At 44.1% G+C, this 17,855-nt stretch overlaps 1 protein-coding gene across 1 annotated transcript in view; it reads left to right on the plus strand.

Annotated features, from left to right (window-relative positions):
• Window positions 1–17,855, plus strand: part of LOC102461266 (integral membrane protein DGCR2/IDD-like) — a 263,215-nt gene that overhangs the window by 175,149 nt on the left and 70,211 nt on the right. The window contains exons 6-7 of the mRNA XM_089775103.1: window positions 8,881–9,057; window positions 13,788–13,991. Coding sequence (XP_089631229.1) covers window positions 8,881–9,057; window positions 13,788–13,991 — 381 coding nt within the window. The remainder of the gene's footprint in view (window positions 1–8,880; window positions 9,058–13,787; window positions 13,992–17,855) is intronic.

Consider the following 17,855-nt stretch of genomic DNA (forward strand, 5'->3'; position numbering starts at 1 on the left):
AAGTTGATAAGCAGCACACAAATCCTTATTTAAATTAGCCACATACTGAAGGTAAGACTGGTGAGACGACCCATCTGCGGAGACCCCAAAGCAGAGGTCCACTGGTAGTCGGGCTTCACGACCGAACATCAGGAAATATGGAGAATACCCAGTGGCCTCATTTTGGGTACAGTTGTAAGCATACACCAGGTGGCTAACATGCTGGCTCCATTTAGATTTCTGTTTGGTAGTCAAAGTTCCCAACATATTAAGCAGGGTCCTATTAAAACGTTCAGGCTGAGGGTCCCCTTGAGGATACGGGGTTGTCCTAGATTTCTTTATGCCCAGCATAGTCAGAAGTTCCTGAATTAAGCGGCTCTCAAAGTCCCGTCCTTGATCTGAGTGCATTCGCTTGGGCAACCCATAATGCACAAAGTACTTTTCCCATAGGGTTTTAGCAACAGTAGCAGCTGTTTGATCCTTAGTGGGGAAGGCTTGGGCATACCTTGTGAAATGATCAGTGATGACAAGCACATTACGGGCTCGTCTACATTGGCCCCTTTTCCGGAAGGGGCATGTTAATTTCAGAGATCGCAATAGGGAAATCCGCGGGGGATATTTTGAAGTAGGAATAAGATCCTCCGGAAAAGGGCGCTTTTTCCGGAGGATCGGGGCCAGTGTAGACGCTCTTTTCCGGCTTTTCTAAAAGCTGGAAAAAAGCGGCGGACATTTTTATTTAAATGCCGCGGGGGATATTTAAATCCCCTGCGGATTTCCCTATTGCGATCTCTGAAATTAACATGCCCCTTCCGGAAAAGGGGCCAGTGTAGACGTAGCCTACAAGTATTCCGACTATCGGGTTCAATTGTAAGAAAATCCATGCAGACCAAATCCATAGGGCCTTCACTCTGAAGATGAAACAGTGGAGCAGCTCTGGTGGGTAGAGTCTTCCATTGTATACACCAGGCGCAGGTCTTACAATACTGCTCAACATCAGCTTTCATTCGTGGCCAGTAGAATCGGTCTCATACAAGTCCATAGGTTTTTATCAAACCCGAGGTGTCCATGGTCATCATGTAAGGGCTGTAGTACAGTTTTGTGAAATCTTTTAGGTAAAACCAGTTGTTTCTTTGTGTATTGCCTGGGCTGTTTAGTGATACTATACAAAAGGCCATCGTCCAGAGTAAGTCGATCCCATTCCCTCATTAGGAGTGGAATATTAGGGTGTCTGCTTCTATTCACGGCAGCTGGATTCCCCTTATCAACTGCCAACCAGATCTCTCCAATAAAGGCATCATTCTGTTGTGCAGCCTGAAGTTCAGAACGAGTCAAATGGGGAAGATGGGAAGTATCCAAAGAAGCAACATTGCAGTATGCTTGAGGAATAGCATGGGCTGACACTCCCACAAGATCTATAAAGCGAGCAGGTGGCATGTTAGTCAGCTTCCCATACATTGTAGAAACATGACACAAAGCTCGAACCCCAGGGGCAGATACCTCTTCCCACTCATCTTCAGGAGCTGAGATACTATGTGGTCGTCTAGAGAATGCATCAGCATCTATGTTCTTGCTTCCTGGGCGGTACTTTAGGCTGAAGTTGTATGTGAACAATGCTGCTAACCACCGGTGACCAGTAGCATCCAATTTGGCTGATGTCAAAATATATGTTGATGGATTGTTATCCGTGCGAACCTCAAATCGTGCTCCATACAGATTATCATGCAACTTATCTACTACAGCCTATTTTAAAGCTAGAAATTCAAGTTTGTGCACAGGGTAGTTTCTTTCAGAAGGTGACAAACTTCGACTGATGAAAGCTACTGGCCTCAATCCCTCAGGGTATTCTTGATATAATACCCCTCCTAAGCCATCCATGCTGGCATCCACATGCAGAACATACGGCTTTTGAGGATCAGCAAATGCTAATACAGGAGCTTTTCTAGACGGCATACATACTGTGACAGTTTCTCACCCTCTTCTTGATAGGTGGTGCGAAAGCGCAGATACAAATCTTCTCCACTCTCCGTAGTCCCATAAATCTCATCCAAAGCATTGAGATACTCCATAGCACCAGCAGAGGGTTTACTTGTCCGTAAGGATCTAATGACATCAGAGGCTGGTCCCCTCAGACTTTCAGCTAGTCGTTGCCGTTTCATAGTATCTGAACATTGCCATTCCTCCATCTGGACAGCTTGGTCCATCCAGGATTCAAAGTCATCCTCTCCAACAGGGGTAGGATGAATCCCAGAGAAAAATCTCAGCTTCCGATATCCAACTCTTTCATAGGAGGGAGGGGTATATCGTTCCATCATTTTTCCTAAAGCAGCTATCAGACCTTCATTTGTGACAGCTGAGGGCATAGATGCTGGAGTAACAATGGTCCTCACATCTTCCACTGACTTTCCCTCTTTTTGCAGAAAAACATTCAATTTAGCTGCAAAGTCAGAGCTCACAGCTTCAGTGGTCTCCTCCTCTGGGACATTCCCAGGCAGAAACACAGGCCAGGGGCCAACTTCACCCGCAATACCAACTTCCGGCGGTACACATCGTGGGTCAAGATCCGCAGCTGCTCTCACCAGTACTGACACAGTCTGGGTGTTAGTCACCTCGGCGACCACAGATTGTGGTTTTCCCAAAGATTTTTACAGTTCCTAATGCCTGGTAGATAATAGCATCCTCAGTATCTATGGGCACTTTACCCAGCATAAGCGCTCGGCTGGGTGGCACTCCTACATCTCTACACCAAGACAGTAACTTAAGGGGTTCCATGATGTACCCAGTAACAGGTTTAGAAACACAAACAAAGGTTTTAAATACCAGCAGATCTCAGAAAACAATCATAACTCCAACACCATTAAAGAAAGCAGGGACAATTTTTCTTGCAGCAAAATTAGAGGTGATAAAGGGGATCCCAGCGGTACCTCCAAAATGTAACCCCCTTTTTCCTCCCCGGGTTACTGGGGAGCAGGTCACACTTACAGGTGTGCCTGGGCGCCTGATGTTTTAACCCCAAAGAGATCCTGAGCACCCCAGTGGTGATGGTGTTTAGTTGGGGAAAGCCCTATCCACCCCCTTTAGTAAGGGGACTACAATAGCTACAGCAGATTTCCGATAATCCGGCACCTTTGGGACCCAGGGGGTGCCAGATTATCAGATATGCCGGAGTATCAGGAGGTACTCCGGCAGGGGGGCTGTGACGGGTCCGGGGGGGGGGGGGGTGTCAGGCGGGGAACGGTGTGGCGTAGGGTCATAGGGTGAACTGGGTGCTGGTGAGGGGTGGCGCTACAGGACCAACCCAATTGTCCGGCTGGCCGGAGCACTTCCAGGTTCCAGTTGGTGCTGGACTATCGGGAGTGCCGGACCACTGGATGCCGGACAATTGGGCTGTGTCTACATTGGCACCCTTTTCCAGAAAAGGGATGCTAATGAGACCAGTCGGAATTGCAAATGCCGCGGGGGATTTAAATATCCCCCGCGGCATTTGCATGAACATGGCTGCCGCTTTTTTCCGGCTTGGGGCTTTGCCGGAGAAAAGCGCCAGTCTAGACGGGATCTTTCGGAAAATAAAGCCTTTTCCGGAAGATCCCTTATTCCTGATTTTAAGAGGAATAAGGGATCTTCCGGAAAAGGCTTTATTTTCCGAAAGATCCCGTCTAGACTGGCGCTTTTCTCCGGCAAAGCCCCGAGCCGGAAAAAAGCGGCAGCCATGTTCATGCAAATGCCGCGGGGGATATTTAAATCCCCCGCGGCATTTGCAATTCTGACTGGTCTCATTAGCATCCCTTTTCCGGAAAAGGGTGCCAATGTAGACACAGCCTTGGAGTTTTACTGTACATGGTTTCTTTCAAGGGGGGTAAGAAGTTGCTGTAATTCAAAGGGAGACCCGCTTCACAACATCAAATGGAGTGCTTTGTTAGATGTTAGACATTTCCTAGTACTTAAATGACTGCAAAATATAACATTAGGGCAGAAATCTTCCATTCTTCCTATGTGGAGGTTTCCTTTGAGAAAAATGTATTATTTATGGAACTTCTAATTTTGGAAGGTGGAGAGGTCCTGATTAAGGCAGAAACCATTCTTGCTCTGCCATTCCCTGCTAACTAAATTTGGCTGAATTTTGTGGTTCCATATACTGGTGGTTTATCAGAATTCCCATAAAAACATAAGTCTGTGGGGAAGCACTTTGTAGAATAAGTAGGTTTAGCTGTAATTAAGTAGGTTTGTGGTTTCAGTTTAAAAAAAATGAAGAATACTGAAATGCATTCTCATTTTGTAATCTGACCAAACTTTTGGAAGAGCCACTCAAATCTTCAGACACCTGCGAAAGTACCTCCTACCTGTTTTTATTGCTCAGATGTTAATTAGAAGCTATTTGCAGCTGTCTCAGAAAAATCTGCAGTGTCACCAATTGGATGCTATGCAGAAGTAATATACAGTTTAATGTTTATGGAATTGTGGGAAATTGACATGTAGCATCAATATGTAGCTATTGAAATAGAAGGTGTCTGCATCAAAAGGGCAAACTTGTTTCACCTTGGTATTTTAAAGTAGATCTAGTTTGCACAGGCCAGAATTTTCCATATGGCTACAATCATTTGATTCCTCTGATAGTTTATTGAAATAACTCTTCAAAACTCAGTGCCGCTATCCCATTTCTTGTTGTAGATGGATTTTTAAATTGTTTGAAATAGAGATTGAAATTTAATTTGCTTGTATGCCTTCTCCAGAACAAAGACAAAGCACATTGACTTGTGTGTGAGGAAGCTTGCGCCTACATTGTGCTATTTGTACACAAACAGAAAGCTTCCGTCTGCAAGGCTCAGTTTACAGCTCCGTTAGCTCTTAAACATTTTAAAAAGTGTAAAAAGTAAACTCTTCTGAAATGCTGATGTACAGTGTTGCCTAGACTGTAAATAGTTTGTCTCCCTGGCTGCGACTAGACTGGCATGATTTTGCGGAAATACTTTTAACGGAAAAGTTTTTCCGTTAAAAGTATTTCCGCAAAAGAGCGTCTAGATTGGCTCGGATGCTTTTGCACAAAAAGTGCTTTTGCGCAAAAGCATCCGTGCCCAGTATAGACGCGCTTTTGCGCAAGAAAGCTCCGATGGCCATTTTAGCCATCGGGCTTTCTTGCGCAAAAAATTAAGGTGCCTGTCTACACTGGCCCTCTTGTGCAAGTATTCTTGCACAAGAGGACTTATCCTTGAGCGGGAGCATCAAAGTATTTGGGCAAGAAGCACTGATTTTGTACATTACAAAGTCAGTGTTCTTGCACAAATTCAAGCGGCCAGTGTAGACAGCTGGCAAGTTTTTGCGCAAAAGCACTTGCTTTTGCGCAAAATCTTGCCAGTCTAGACGCACCCCCCCTTTGTTTATCCTGCTGAACCAAATGCTCTTCCAGTGCAGGTTCGCTATTTCGCTTTCAAATGTAGCTGTACTCTGAGAAGTGATTGTAGCCTTGTTTTGTTTTAAACCATCTGGAATGTTTGTTGCAATAATGTTCAGATCAAACCTGTCCACTGCCTCAGTACAACAAAACATTTCAGTGTGAGTAGCCTCATTAAAAGTCAGTGAGTCTACTTGTTTGTGTTGAATTAAGCACGGGCTTAAATGTTCTGCTGAACTGGTGCTTTGACATGCTGCAAATTCACCTAAAATCTAAAAGTTAATCTGCATGATTTCCTTCTCAGGCATCACTTTTGGCAATGGAGGATGTACAAGATAAGTTCTGCTCACACACCTGTGCAATTCGATTGTTCATAAACAGAGCAGAATTTGACCAAACAGAACTTGATTCGGTTCAGTTGATGATGTGCGAGAGGTAGTAGCAATGGGGTAGCCACTGACACATCCCGGCTGTGTCTAGACTGGCCACTTTTTCCGGAAAATCAGCCGCTTTTCCGGAAAAACTTGCCAGCTGTCTACACTGGCCGCTTGAATTTCCGCAAAAGCACTGACAATCTCATGTAAGATTGTCAGTGCTTTTGCGGCAATACTATGCTGCTCCCATTCGGGCAAAAGTCTTTTTCCGAAAAACTTTTGCGCAAAAGGGCCCGTGTAGACAGCTCAGATTTGTTTTTGCGATCGGGGCTTTTTTGTGGAAAAGCGCGTCTAGATTGGCCACGGACGCTTTTCCACAAAAAGTGCTTTTGCAGAAAAGCGTCCTGCCAATCTAGACGTGCTTTTCCGAAAATGCTTTTAACGGAAAACTTTTCCGTTAAAAGCATTTCTGGAAAATCATGCCAGTGTAGACGCAGCCCCCCAGTATATAGAACAATCCCCTCAATTGTCCCTGCCAGCATAACTTTGCACCATGCAGGCAAGGTCATGCTGCATCAAGAATTCTGTTTTACAGAATGTGGCACCTCACCTCCTCTGGTGGGATCTCTCACACAGCATGCATTCAAGGTCATACCTTTGCAGGAAATGTGGCAAAATGCCATCCTCTGTGCATGATACTGGATAAAACCATATCCAGTTGTATGATAGAACGAGGCAGGGCACAGACCATACAAAAACAGGACAGTCCAGCTTCAAACCTGGCAAATAGCCTACCTATGTAGCATCCAGCTCAGGTGTTCCATAATAGCATTGGCTTTACAGTGCCATCAGGAGTCAAAGTACTTACACTTATTTTTACCCCTAAAGTGAGCAGATCTGACTCTGAATGTTCGTAGAGCATTTCTCTGCTCAGCAGGGGAAGTGCCACTTTCACATTAGCTTTACGATAGAGCAGCACTTCAGGGTTTCTCTTGGGGGGGGGGGGGGATTTCAAACTTTTTTATATTAAATTCATGAACCTTGATGAACAAAAATATCATAAATTATCAGTTAATCCATAAAACAGGAAAAATACAGATCTCTATTTCTCCTGAAGGAAAAAGTCATTGCTCTTTTTTAGGAAGTTGACTGCACTCCATCTACTGATGGAACTATTTAGAGCAGTTATAACTTTCTTTTTCTTAATGTGTACCATTTAACAGCCAGTGTTAGAATTATGACTTCTCGTTTATCAGAAGATGGCATAAATTCATGTTTTCTTGATTCCATAGAACCTTTGAGAGTCTATTAAAAGTAGACTATGGTGAAAAGTTGCAGAAGTGCCTCAGTCCCATTTTCAAAAGTGATCACTTAGCTACTATTGAACATTTTGCTCCATGAGAATTCTGTATAGTCTGTTGGATGGACGACTTTTAGGAAAGCAGTAGAGAGACTAGGTTTTTTTCGTAAGTCAAACAATACTTCAGCAGACTGTTTCAGAGGACCATTTTAGCATGTTAACCATATGATGTCCAGGAATCGGAGTATCAAGAGCAACACTTTCAAGCCTGAGAACCCAATGTTGGACTCCTAAATCCATATGCACTGGTTTAATTTTTTCCCCATAGCTGCTGTCCCTTGAAGACAGTGGAAAATCCAAGTGCCCCTCAACTTTGAATATCTTACCACTTATACTTGGCTGTCAAGCACCTGTGTTTGAAATTGTCAACCCTATTACAAAACACGTTTGGTATCTAATCTCCAGCTCTGCTATATGTATCACTCTTGCTTGGCATTAACATTTCTAAATTAGGGATGTTGCCAGCATGGAGCACTTTACATTATTTGGATTGTGTCATGAATCACATGTAATCTGTGTGTATTATATTTCAATAGTACTGATTCTCTACAGTGAAGACGACTAGTGGTTTTGTGTTGCTGGTAGCAAATCTGTTTTATCTGAATGTAACAAAGTTGATTTATATTAGTTTATTATTAAACTGCTTGTTCTTCTATCATTTTTGTCATGGTTGTCAAAAGGGATTAGTATAGATATGTAAGTGTACTCCCCATTTTAAAGGTAGGATAGCTGAGGCAAAGGCCTTGAATTATGTGCATGAGGAAGTGTGTCAGGAATGCTGACTCCATGCATTGTGCTCAATTCACTAATCCACAACTGCTTCTCATGCCCCAAACTGTACACACACGTGGGAAAATGAGATTACCTTGTGTAAACATTAGCATGAAAAACATAGGGTTAGAGCCTCAGGCCTGGCTGAGTTGTTGAGGGTGGGAGAAATAAAGATGCTGGTTAATGACTCCAGGGGGGCATTTACAGCACAGAGGGATCAACTTAAACATGGCCAAGAAACCACAATAGTGCCATTTCCCTAGCTACATTGTTCTGGGCATTGGAAAGGGTGGATTAAGAGCTGTCAAATCTCTCACTTAGGATTCCTCCATGATAGAATCCTCAGCTAACCAAGCCAGCATTGCAGGGTGGACTGGAGCAAAGCAGCTGAAGTGGAATCAGGTTCTGTCCATGTTCAGAATAAGGGTATGTCTAGACTACATGCCTCTGGCAACAGAGGCATGTAAATTAGACTACCTGAAATAGTCAATGAAGCAGGGATTTAAATATCCCCCGCTTCATTAGAATAAAAATGACCGCCATGTTGTGCCAGCTCAGCTTTTTGTCGGCACAAATCGGCAGTCAAGACGGGGATTGGTCAACAAAGAAAGCCTTTGTCGACCGATCCCTTATGCCTCGTGAAATATTTAAATCCCCGCTTCATTGACTATGTCGGTATGTCTAATTTACATGCCTCTGTCGGCAGAGGCATGTAGCTAGACATACCCTAAAAATTACAAGGGAATATAAAATGACATTTTGGCGTCTTAAACAGCATGGCTTTACAGCAGCCTTTCCTCTTCACAAACACCTTTATCTTGGGAGACAGCAATTTGTCTTCCTGTTTTACCCCCAATGCTTTTCCACCTCAAGGAGCATTGCTAAAATTAGAGGACAGAAGCCTTGTACTAGAAGTTGGCTGTGCATGGAGTAAATGACACACTGATGAGCTTTTCTAAAGCTTCAAAGACCTGAAAGTTGCTCACACTAATAATAAACTCTCACCCTAGGTTCCTCAGAAGTATTCTTGCCCCCTGACCCTATTTTTGGTACGGGCATGTCTGAAAATGAGAACATTCTTTGTGCCCAGCTTCAGTGTTTCCATTTACCCACCCTACGGCACCATGGTTTACACAGTTGGTATGCTGAAAACTGCTATGAGAAGTCTTCATTCCTCTGCAAAAGGAGTAAGTTGTAATATGCTGCAAATAATCTAATAAAATGTTTGTGCAGATGAATTATAAACATGCAGAGCTCTAAGTAGAGGTCTGGAGGTCTGTTAATGGTCCTTCATGCCTCTTGTCTTGCATCAGTGAATGTCCAACAGCCACAAAAGTTCTCTGAATTAGTTGCTTATTCAAGTGGGGGATTAACACGATTGGGTAACAGTTGTAGAATAAACTATTAAAGCATTTGAATGTAAATAATTAAGTAAGGGTTTAATTCTAACACTATCCTTTATTCCCCCTCTTAAGCTGCAGAGAGTCTTTTTAGAGGAAGAGCTCTGTTTCAAAATCTTTTCCGGTGGCATTGAAGATGGATGGGGTATTAGTGGCCCTTTTTGAGAGGAAGAGTTAGATGATTTTGAGCTGTAGGAAGGAAGGAGAAAAATAACTTTTGTCTCTGCTGCTTGCACCGTAGGTGCTGAGAAATTGCAGACACTACATGTAGCCTGGGTTGCTATTCCTGAGACCTGCCAAACTTCTAGGCTACGTCTACACTGGCATGAATTTCCAAAAATGCTTTTAACGGAAAAGTTTTCCGTTAAAAGCATTTTCGGAAAAGCACGTCTAGATTAGCAGGATGCTTTTCCACAAAAGCACTTTTTGCGGAAAAGTGTCCGTGGCCAATCTAGACGTGGTTTTCCGCAAAAAAGCCCCGATCGCCATTTTCGCGATCGGGGCTTTTTTGCGGAAAACAGTACTGTGCTGTTTACACTGGCCCTTTCGGGCAAAAGTCTTTCGGAAAAAGACTTTTGCCCGAATGGGAGCAGCATAGTTTTTCCGGAAAAGCACTGATGATTTTACATTAGATCGTCAGTGCTTTTCCGGAAATTCAAGCGGCCAGTGTAGACACAGCCTTAATGTTTGGTTGTTTTAAGGCATTGCTTCTAGCTTAGCTCTCTGCTCGCTGGCTCTCAGCAGAGTGTTGCAAAGTCTGAAGTCTTGTCAGCTAAGCACACAGTTAATAGGTAAAACCAGGAAGAGAAAGCAAGGAAAGAGGAGATGCATGTTGGGGAAAATTTATAACCTAGGTGGTCAAAGCTGGTGGAGGGGATAATGCTGTCTGGTTTGGTCTGATTGAGGAAGGCCCAACAGTGGCATTTGAGTCCCAGGAGATGGCATAAGCCGAAGTCTGCTTGCCTGCTGTTTTTCAGTGACCCTCAGATTGGCAACTACCTCCTATTAACATTGACCAAATAACACACACTTTGGTGACTTCTATTATTAACCCCCCCGCCCCACCCCAAGTTGCATGGCTAGAATGTTTCGGCTTGCTGTTGTGCCAGCCCATGAGAAGGGTTACCAGATAGGTTTCAAAAAAATACCGGACACACATGTGATCTCAGAACGGGATGGGGGGGCGGGGCTGGCTGGGAGGAGGTCAGGGGGAGTGGAGCTGACTGGGGGGACCAGCTAGCGGGAAGCAGGGCTGGCCCGGGTGCACGCAGATCCTGGGGTGCTGCCCATTCTGCGCACGGTCCCGGTGGGGCGCATGGGCGAGTACGGCCCTGGGGATTCCATCTCACCCTGGCCCCGCCCTCCTCCTCTCTACTGTGTAGTTGCGTACTGCCTGGCTGATAGACATGGTCACGCAGTGGGAGCGTGTCTACCAGCCAGACAGTACGCAACTACGTACTGATACTCCTGATAATAATAAAACTTAATTAGAAAATACTAGACATTTATGAAATAGACTTCTAGGATGGAGGCTGGCTCAACTGATTAAGAGAGCTTTAAACTAGGAATTTGGGGGAGACGGTTGGGAGATGCCCAGGTAATCTCTACGCCGGATTTTAACACTGAGAGGGAGGAAAACGAAGTACGAAAGGATATAGCTGGGGGTAGGGGAATGTACATGAGGAAGGGTGGGGTGGATACTAGTCTAATAGGTCATATTGGAGGTATAACGTCCGTGCCAAATTGGGTAAAGAATGTGAATGAGGCCAAACAGCAAAAATTAAGATGTTTGTACACCAATGCGAGGAGCCTAGGTAACAAAAAGGAGGAACTAGAGCTATTGGTCCAGGAAGTGAAACCAGATATTATAGGAATAACAGAAACATGGTGGAATACTAGGCATGACTGGAGTACAGGTATTGAAGGGTATGCGCTGTTTAGGAAAGACAGAAATAAGGGTAAAGGTGGTGGAGTCGCATTGTATATCAAAGATGAGGTAGATTGTAAAGAAATAAAAAGTGATGGAATGGAGAAGACAGAGTCTGTTTGGGCAAAAATCACATTGGGGAAGAAAACTATCAGATCCTCCCCTGGGATAGTGCTTGGGGTGTGTTATAGACCACCAGGATCCAATTTGGATATGGATAGAGACCTCTTTAATGTTTTTAATGAAGTAAATACTCATGGAAACTGCGTAATCATGGGAGATTTCAACTTTCCAGATATAGACTGGAGAACAAGTGCTAGTAATAATAATAGGGCTCAGATTTTCCTAGATGTGATAGCTGATGAATTCCTTCATCAAGTAGTTGCTGAACCAACAAGGGGGGATGCTATTTTAGATTTGGTTTTGGTGAGTAGTGAGGACCTCATAGATGAAATGGTTGTAGGGGACAACCTTGGCTCGAGTGATCATGAGCTAATTCAGTTCAAATTAAATGGAAGGATAAACAAAAATAAATCTGAGACTAGGGTTTTTGATTTCAAAGGGGCTAACTTTAATAAATTAAGGAAATTAGTTAGGGAAGTTGATTGGACTAAAGAAATTATGGATCTTAAAGTGGAGGAGGCCTGGAATTATTTTAAGTTAAAGTTGCAGAAGCTGTCAGAAGCCTGTATCCCAAGAAAAGGGAAAAAATGTATAGGCAGGTGTATTAGACCAAGCTGGATGAGCAAGCATCTCAGAGAGGTGATTAAGAAAAAGCAGAAAGCATATAAGGAGTGGAAAATGGGAGGGATCAGTAAAGAAAGCTACCTTATTGAGGTTAGAGCATGTAGGGACAAAGTGAGAAAGGCTAAAAGTCAGGTAGAGTTGGACCTTGCAAAGGGAATTAAAACCAATAGTAAAAGGTTTTATAGCCATATAAATAGGAAAAAAAGAAAAAAAGAAGAAGTAGGACCACTAATTACTAAGGATGGAGTGGAGGTTAAGGATAATCTAGGAATGGCCCAATATTTAAACAAATACTTTGCTTCAGTCTTTAATGAGGCTAATGAAGAGCTTAGGGATAATTATAACATAACAAATAGGACTAAGGATGTGGAGATAGATATTACCATATCCGAGGTAAAAGCCAAACTTGAACAGCTTAATGGGAGTAAATCGGGGGGCCCAGATAATCTTCATCCAAGAATTTTATCGCTGACCTTGGCACCAAAAGTAGAAATGTCCTGATAAAATTTGCAGATGACACAAAGTTGGGAGCTATTGCCGATTCAGAAAAGGATCGGGATATCATACAGGAAGATCTGGATGATTTTGTAAATTGGAGTGATAGCAATAGGATGAAATTTAATAGTGAGAAGTGTAAGGTTATGCATTTAGGGATTAATAACAAGAATTTTAGTTATAAGCTGGGGACACATCAGTTGGAAGTAACGGAGAAGGACCTCGGAGTCCTGGTTGATTATAGAATGACTATGAGCCGCCATTGTGACATGGCCATGAAAAAGGCTAATACGATCTTGGGATGTATTAGGCGAGGTATTTCCAGTAGGGATAAGGAGGTGTTAGTGCCGTTATACAAGGCATTGGTGAGACCCCATTTGGAATACTATGTGCAATTCTGGTCTCCCATGTTTAAGAAGGATGAATTCAAACTGGAACAGGTACAAAGAAGGGCCACTAGGATGATCCGAGGAATGGAAAACCTGTCTTATGAAAGGAGACTCAAGGAGCTTGGCTTGTTTACCTTAACCAAAAGAAGGCTGAGGGGGGACATGATTGCACTCTTTAAATATATTAGAGGGATAAATACCAGGGAGGGAGAGGAATTATTTAAGTTTAATACCAATGTGGACACAAGAACAAATGGATATAAGCTGGCTAGTAGGAAGTTTAGACTTGAGATTAGACGAAGGTTTCTAACCATTAGAGGAGTGAGGTTCTGGAACGGCCTTCCAAGGGAAGTAGTGGGGGCAAAAGATCTATTTGGTTTCAAGATTAAACTAGATGGGTTTATGAAGGGGATGGTTTGATGAGATAACATGATCTTGGTAACTAATTGACCATTCACTATCAGTGGGAAATAGGTCAATGGAGGGATGATAGGAGTTACTATAGAGAACTTTCTGGGTGTCTGGCTGATGAGTCTCGCCCACATGCTCAGGGTTTAGCTGATCACCATATTTGGGGTCGGGAAGGAATTTTCCTCCAGGGTAGATTGGCAGAGGCCCTTGAGGTTTTTCGCCTTCCTCTGTAGCATGGGGCACAGATCACAGCTGGAGGATTCTCTGCATCTTGGGGTCTTCAAAGTATTTGAAGGCTTCAATATCTGAGATATAGGTGAGAGGATTATTCTAGAAGGGGTGGGTGAGATTCTGTGGCCTGCACTGTGCAGGGGGTCAGACTAGATGATCATAATGGTCCCTTCTGACCTTAAAGTCTATGAATCTATGAGTTTGCTTAACTGTTAAGCAATTTTACATAACAGCTTGAGTTGAGCTCTGTTACTCTGGCAGAAAGAGCTACACATATGATTTCTTTTGGTGAGCGTTGATACACATTCCTGTTCCAGGCCAGACCTGTGTTGACATCAAAGACAACATTGTTGATGAAGGCTACTATTTCACTCCAAAAGGGGATGACCCCTGTTTGAGCTGTACCTGTCACAATGGGGAACCGGAGATGTGTGTGGCAGCCCTATGTGAACGGCCCCAAGGTTGTCAGCAGTATCGCAAAGACCCAAAAGAGTGCTGCAAATTTACCTGTTTAGACCCAGGTAAGTGTTTAAAACTGCATATTTTTGTCTGTGATATGAAATCTGACACTCAACTTGATGTCATCTGTCTGTGTGGAATGCTGTTTCCCCATCAATTACCACATTCCATGGAAGGTTCTAGATATTGGTGGGCACAAGCCTGCTTATTTTTGGTGCAGATTTGAAACACAACAAAAGCCTGACTTACAGGAAAAGCAGGCTCTCATTTTGCTTGGTGCTGCAGGCAGAGAAATGTTTCCTGTGGCCCCCTGCTACATACATGTGCAGGTCAGAGGCAGCAGCTTGACTTGTTGGGTGGAATGGGGAGTACAGGTGAAGGAGAAAGTAGGGAAGTAGTGGGGATGTGTGAGGAAAGCAGGGATATGGAAGGAGGTGGACTTGGTGACTGCTGGGCAGAAACTCTGGGACCCTGAAGGAAATGCAAGGGGGCTGGGAGGATTGGAATCAGGGACCTGAATTGGGGCGGGGGGGCTCTCTGGAGATGGGTAGAGGGCCCAGACCCTAGAGTGGGGGGTGATTGTTCAGGATTCTAGTATGTTGGGGTTAGTCCTGCCTTGGGCAGGGGGCTGGACTCTATGACCTCCTGAGGTCTCTTCCAGCCCTGGGATTCTATGATCCTATGAAGGAAGGGATTAGGAGACTGGTAAGTACCCTTGGAGGGTGGTGCACACAAAATTAGGGAAAACCAAGATGTGTCTCTTCATCACAGTTACTCCCTCTCCTCTTTCCTGGTGCCTCTGACAATCTGTTCTGATGACTGACAGAGTGCCCTCCTTTCTCCCCACTTACCCCACAGGAAAAGCTTCAGTCTGGGGATGGAACCAAAAAAACTTACTGGCTATGCATGTCTAAAAGTTGCCACTGGTGTGACTGAGTAGGAGCCCATCTGTCTACTCCCTCAGGGTATGTCTACACTACCACCCTAGTTCAAATTGGGGTGGTTAATGTAGGCAACCGGAGTTGCAAATGAAGCCCGGGATTTGAATTTCCCAGGCTTCATTTGCATATTGCCGGGTGCCGCCATTTTTAAATGTCCACTAGTTTGGACTCCGTGCCCGCGGCTACACGTGGCACGAACTAGGTAGTTCGGATTAGGCTTCCTATTCCGAACTACCATTACTCCTTGTGGAACGAGGTGTACCGGTAGTTCGGAATAGGAAGCCTAATCCGAACTACCTAGTTCGTGCCGCATGTAGCCGTGCGGCACGGAGTCCGAACTAGCGGACATTTAAAAATGGCGGCGCCCGGCAATATGCAAATGAAGCCCAGGAAATTCAAATCCCGGGCTTCATTTGCAACTCCGGTTGCCTACATAGAATCATAGGACTGGAAGGGACCTCGAGAGGTCATCGAGTCCACAGGTAGGACCAAGCTCCGTCTACACCATCCCTGACAGATGTCTATCTAACCTGTTCTTAAATATCTCCAGAGAGGGAGATTCCACCACCTCCCTTGGCAATTTATTCCAATATTTGACCACCCTGACAGTTAGGAATTTTTTCCTAATGTCCAATCTAAACCTCCCTTGCTGCACTTTAAGCCCATTACTCCTTGTCCTGTCCTCAGTAACCAAGAGGAACAAATTTTCTCCTTCCTCCTTGTGACACCCTTTTAGATATTTGAAAACCGCTATCATGTCCCCCCTTAATCTTCTTTTTTCCAAACTAAACAAGCCCAGTTCATGAAGCCTGGCTTCATAGGTCATGTTCTTTAGACCTTTAATCATTCTTGTCGCTCTTCTCTGGACCCTTTCCAATTTCTCCACATCTTTCTTGAAATGTTGTGCCCAGAACTGGACACAGTACTCATTTGACATATTCTGGGTAGGCCTCAATACCTTCCTTTCACACTAGACAGTCGCTTCCCATCTTGTATGTATGGAACTGATTGTTCCTTCCTAAGTGGAGCACTTTGCATTTCTCTTTATTAAACTTCATCCTGATTACCTCTGACCATTTCTCTAACTTCCTAAGGTCATTTTGAATTATGTCCCTATCCTCCAAAGAAGTTGCAACCCCACCCAGTTTGGTATCATCTGCAAACTTAATAAGCGTACTCTCTATCCCAATATCTTCATCATTGATGAAGATATTGAACAGTACGGGTCCCAAAACAGACCCTTGCGGAACTCCACTTATTATCCCTTTCCAGCAGGATTTAGCACCGTTAACAACAACTCTCTGACTACGGATAGAGATGTAGCCGTGTTAGTCTGGGGTAGTTGAAGCAAAATGCAGGACAATGTAGCACTTAACAAATCCTCACAGAATCACCTTCTGACCCCCGACCAGGATTGTTCTATCTACTTCCCAAGATCCATAAACCTGGGCACCCCGGACGTCCCATCATCTCTGGTATTGGCACGCTCACTACTGGTCTATCCAGCTATGTAGACACTCTTCTCAAACCCTTCGTAACCAATACCCCCAGCTATCTCCGAGACACCACTGACTTCCTAAGGAAACTACAAAACATCGATAAGCTCCCCAATAATACCATCCTTGCCACCATGGATGTAGAAGCTCTATATACCAACATCCCACATGAAGACGGATTACAAGCAATTAGAAACACTATCCCAGAGGACACTACTGCCAACCTGATAGCAGACCTATGTAACTTTGTTCTCACCCACAATTATTTCCGGTTTGAGAACAACTTATACCTCCAGATCAGCGGCACAGCCATGGGTACACGCATGGCCCCACAGTATGCTAACATCTTTATGGCTGACCTAGAACAACGTTTCCTCAACTCCCGTCCCCTTTCACCCCTCCTCTACCTACGGTACATCGATGACATCTTTATGATCTGGACACATGGCCAAGAAACACTGGAGATATTCCACAGAGATTTCAACAACCTACACCCCACCATCAACCTCAGCCTGGACCATTCTACACGAGAGATCCACTTCCTGGACACCACCGTACAAATCAACAATGGAAAATTAGACACCACTCTCTACAGAAAACCCACTGACTCATACAGTTACCTACATGCATCCAGCTCCCATCCAGAACACACCACACGATCCATCGTCTATAGCCAAGCCCTTCGATACAACCGCATCTGCTCTAACCCCACTGACAGAGACCAGAAGCTTCAGGATCTCTACCAAGCATTTATAAATCTCAACTACCCACCCAGAGAAACAAAAAAGCAAATTGAAAGAGCCAGACGAATACCTAGAAACCATCTACTTCAAGACAGACCCAAGAAAACCAACAATAGAACACCACTTGTCATCACCTACAACCCCCAACTAAAACCTGTCCAACACATTATCAATAAACTACAGCCAATATTGGAACAGGATACCATACTCAAAGAGGCTCTGGGAGACAGACCCATAGTCTCCTATAGACAACCACCTAACCTCAAGATGATTCTTAGCAACCACCACAGGACATACCACACTAATACCAACCCTGGTACCTTCCCTTGCAACAAACCCCGTTGCCAGCTTTGTCCACATATTCATTCTGCTGATACCATTATTGGACCTAACCAAGTGAGTTATAAGATCAAGAACACATATTCCTGCGCATCCAGAAATATAATCTACGCTATCATGTGCCGAAAGTGTCCGTCTGCTATGTACATTGGACAAACATCTCAGACACTTCGCCAAAGGATTAATGCCCACAAAACAGATATCAGACAAGATCACAAAGAGAAAACAGTTTCTTGCCACTTTAACCAGAAAGGACACTCTCTAAATGACTTAGCCACCTGCATTCTGCTACAAAGACCTTTTACATCTGCACTTGAAAGGGAATCCTCTGAACTGTCATTCATGTTAAAATTCGACACTTACCACCAGGGACTTAACAAGACTTTGAACTTTCTCACCCATTACCA

This window comes from Pelodiscus sinensis, chromosome W (genome assembly GCF_052426305.1).
Source record: "Pelodiscus sinensis isolate ZL-2025 chromosome W, ASM5242630v1, whole genome shotgun sequence".
In the NCBI taxonomy this organism is placed as follows: Eukaryota; Metazoa; Chordata; order Testudines; family Trionychidae; genus Pelodiscus; species Pelodiscus sinensis.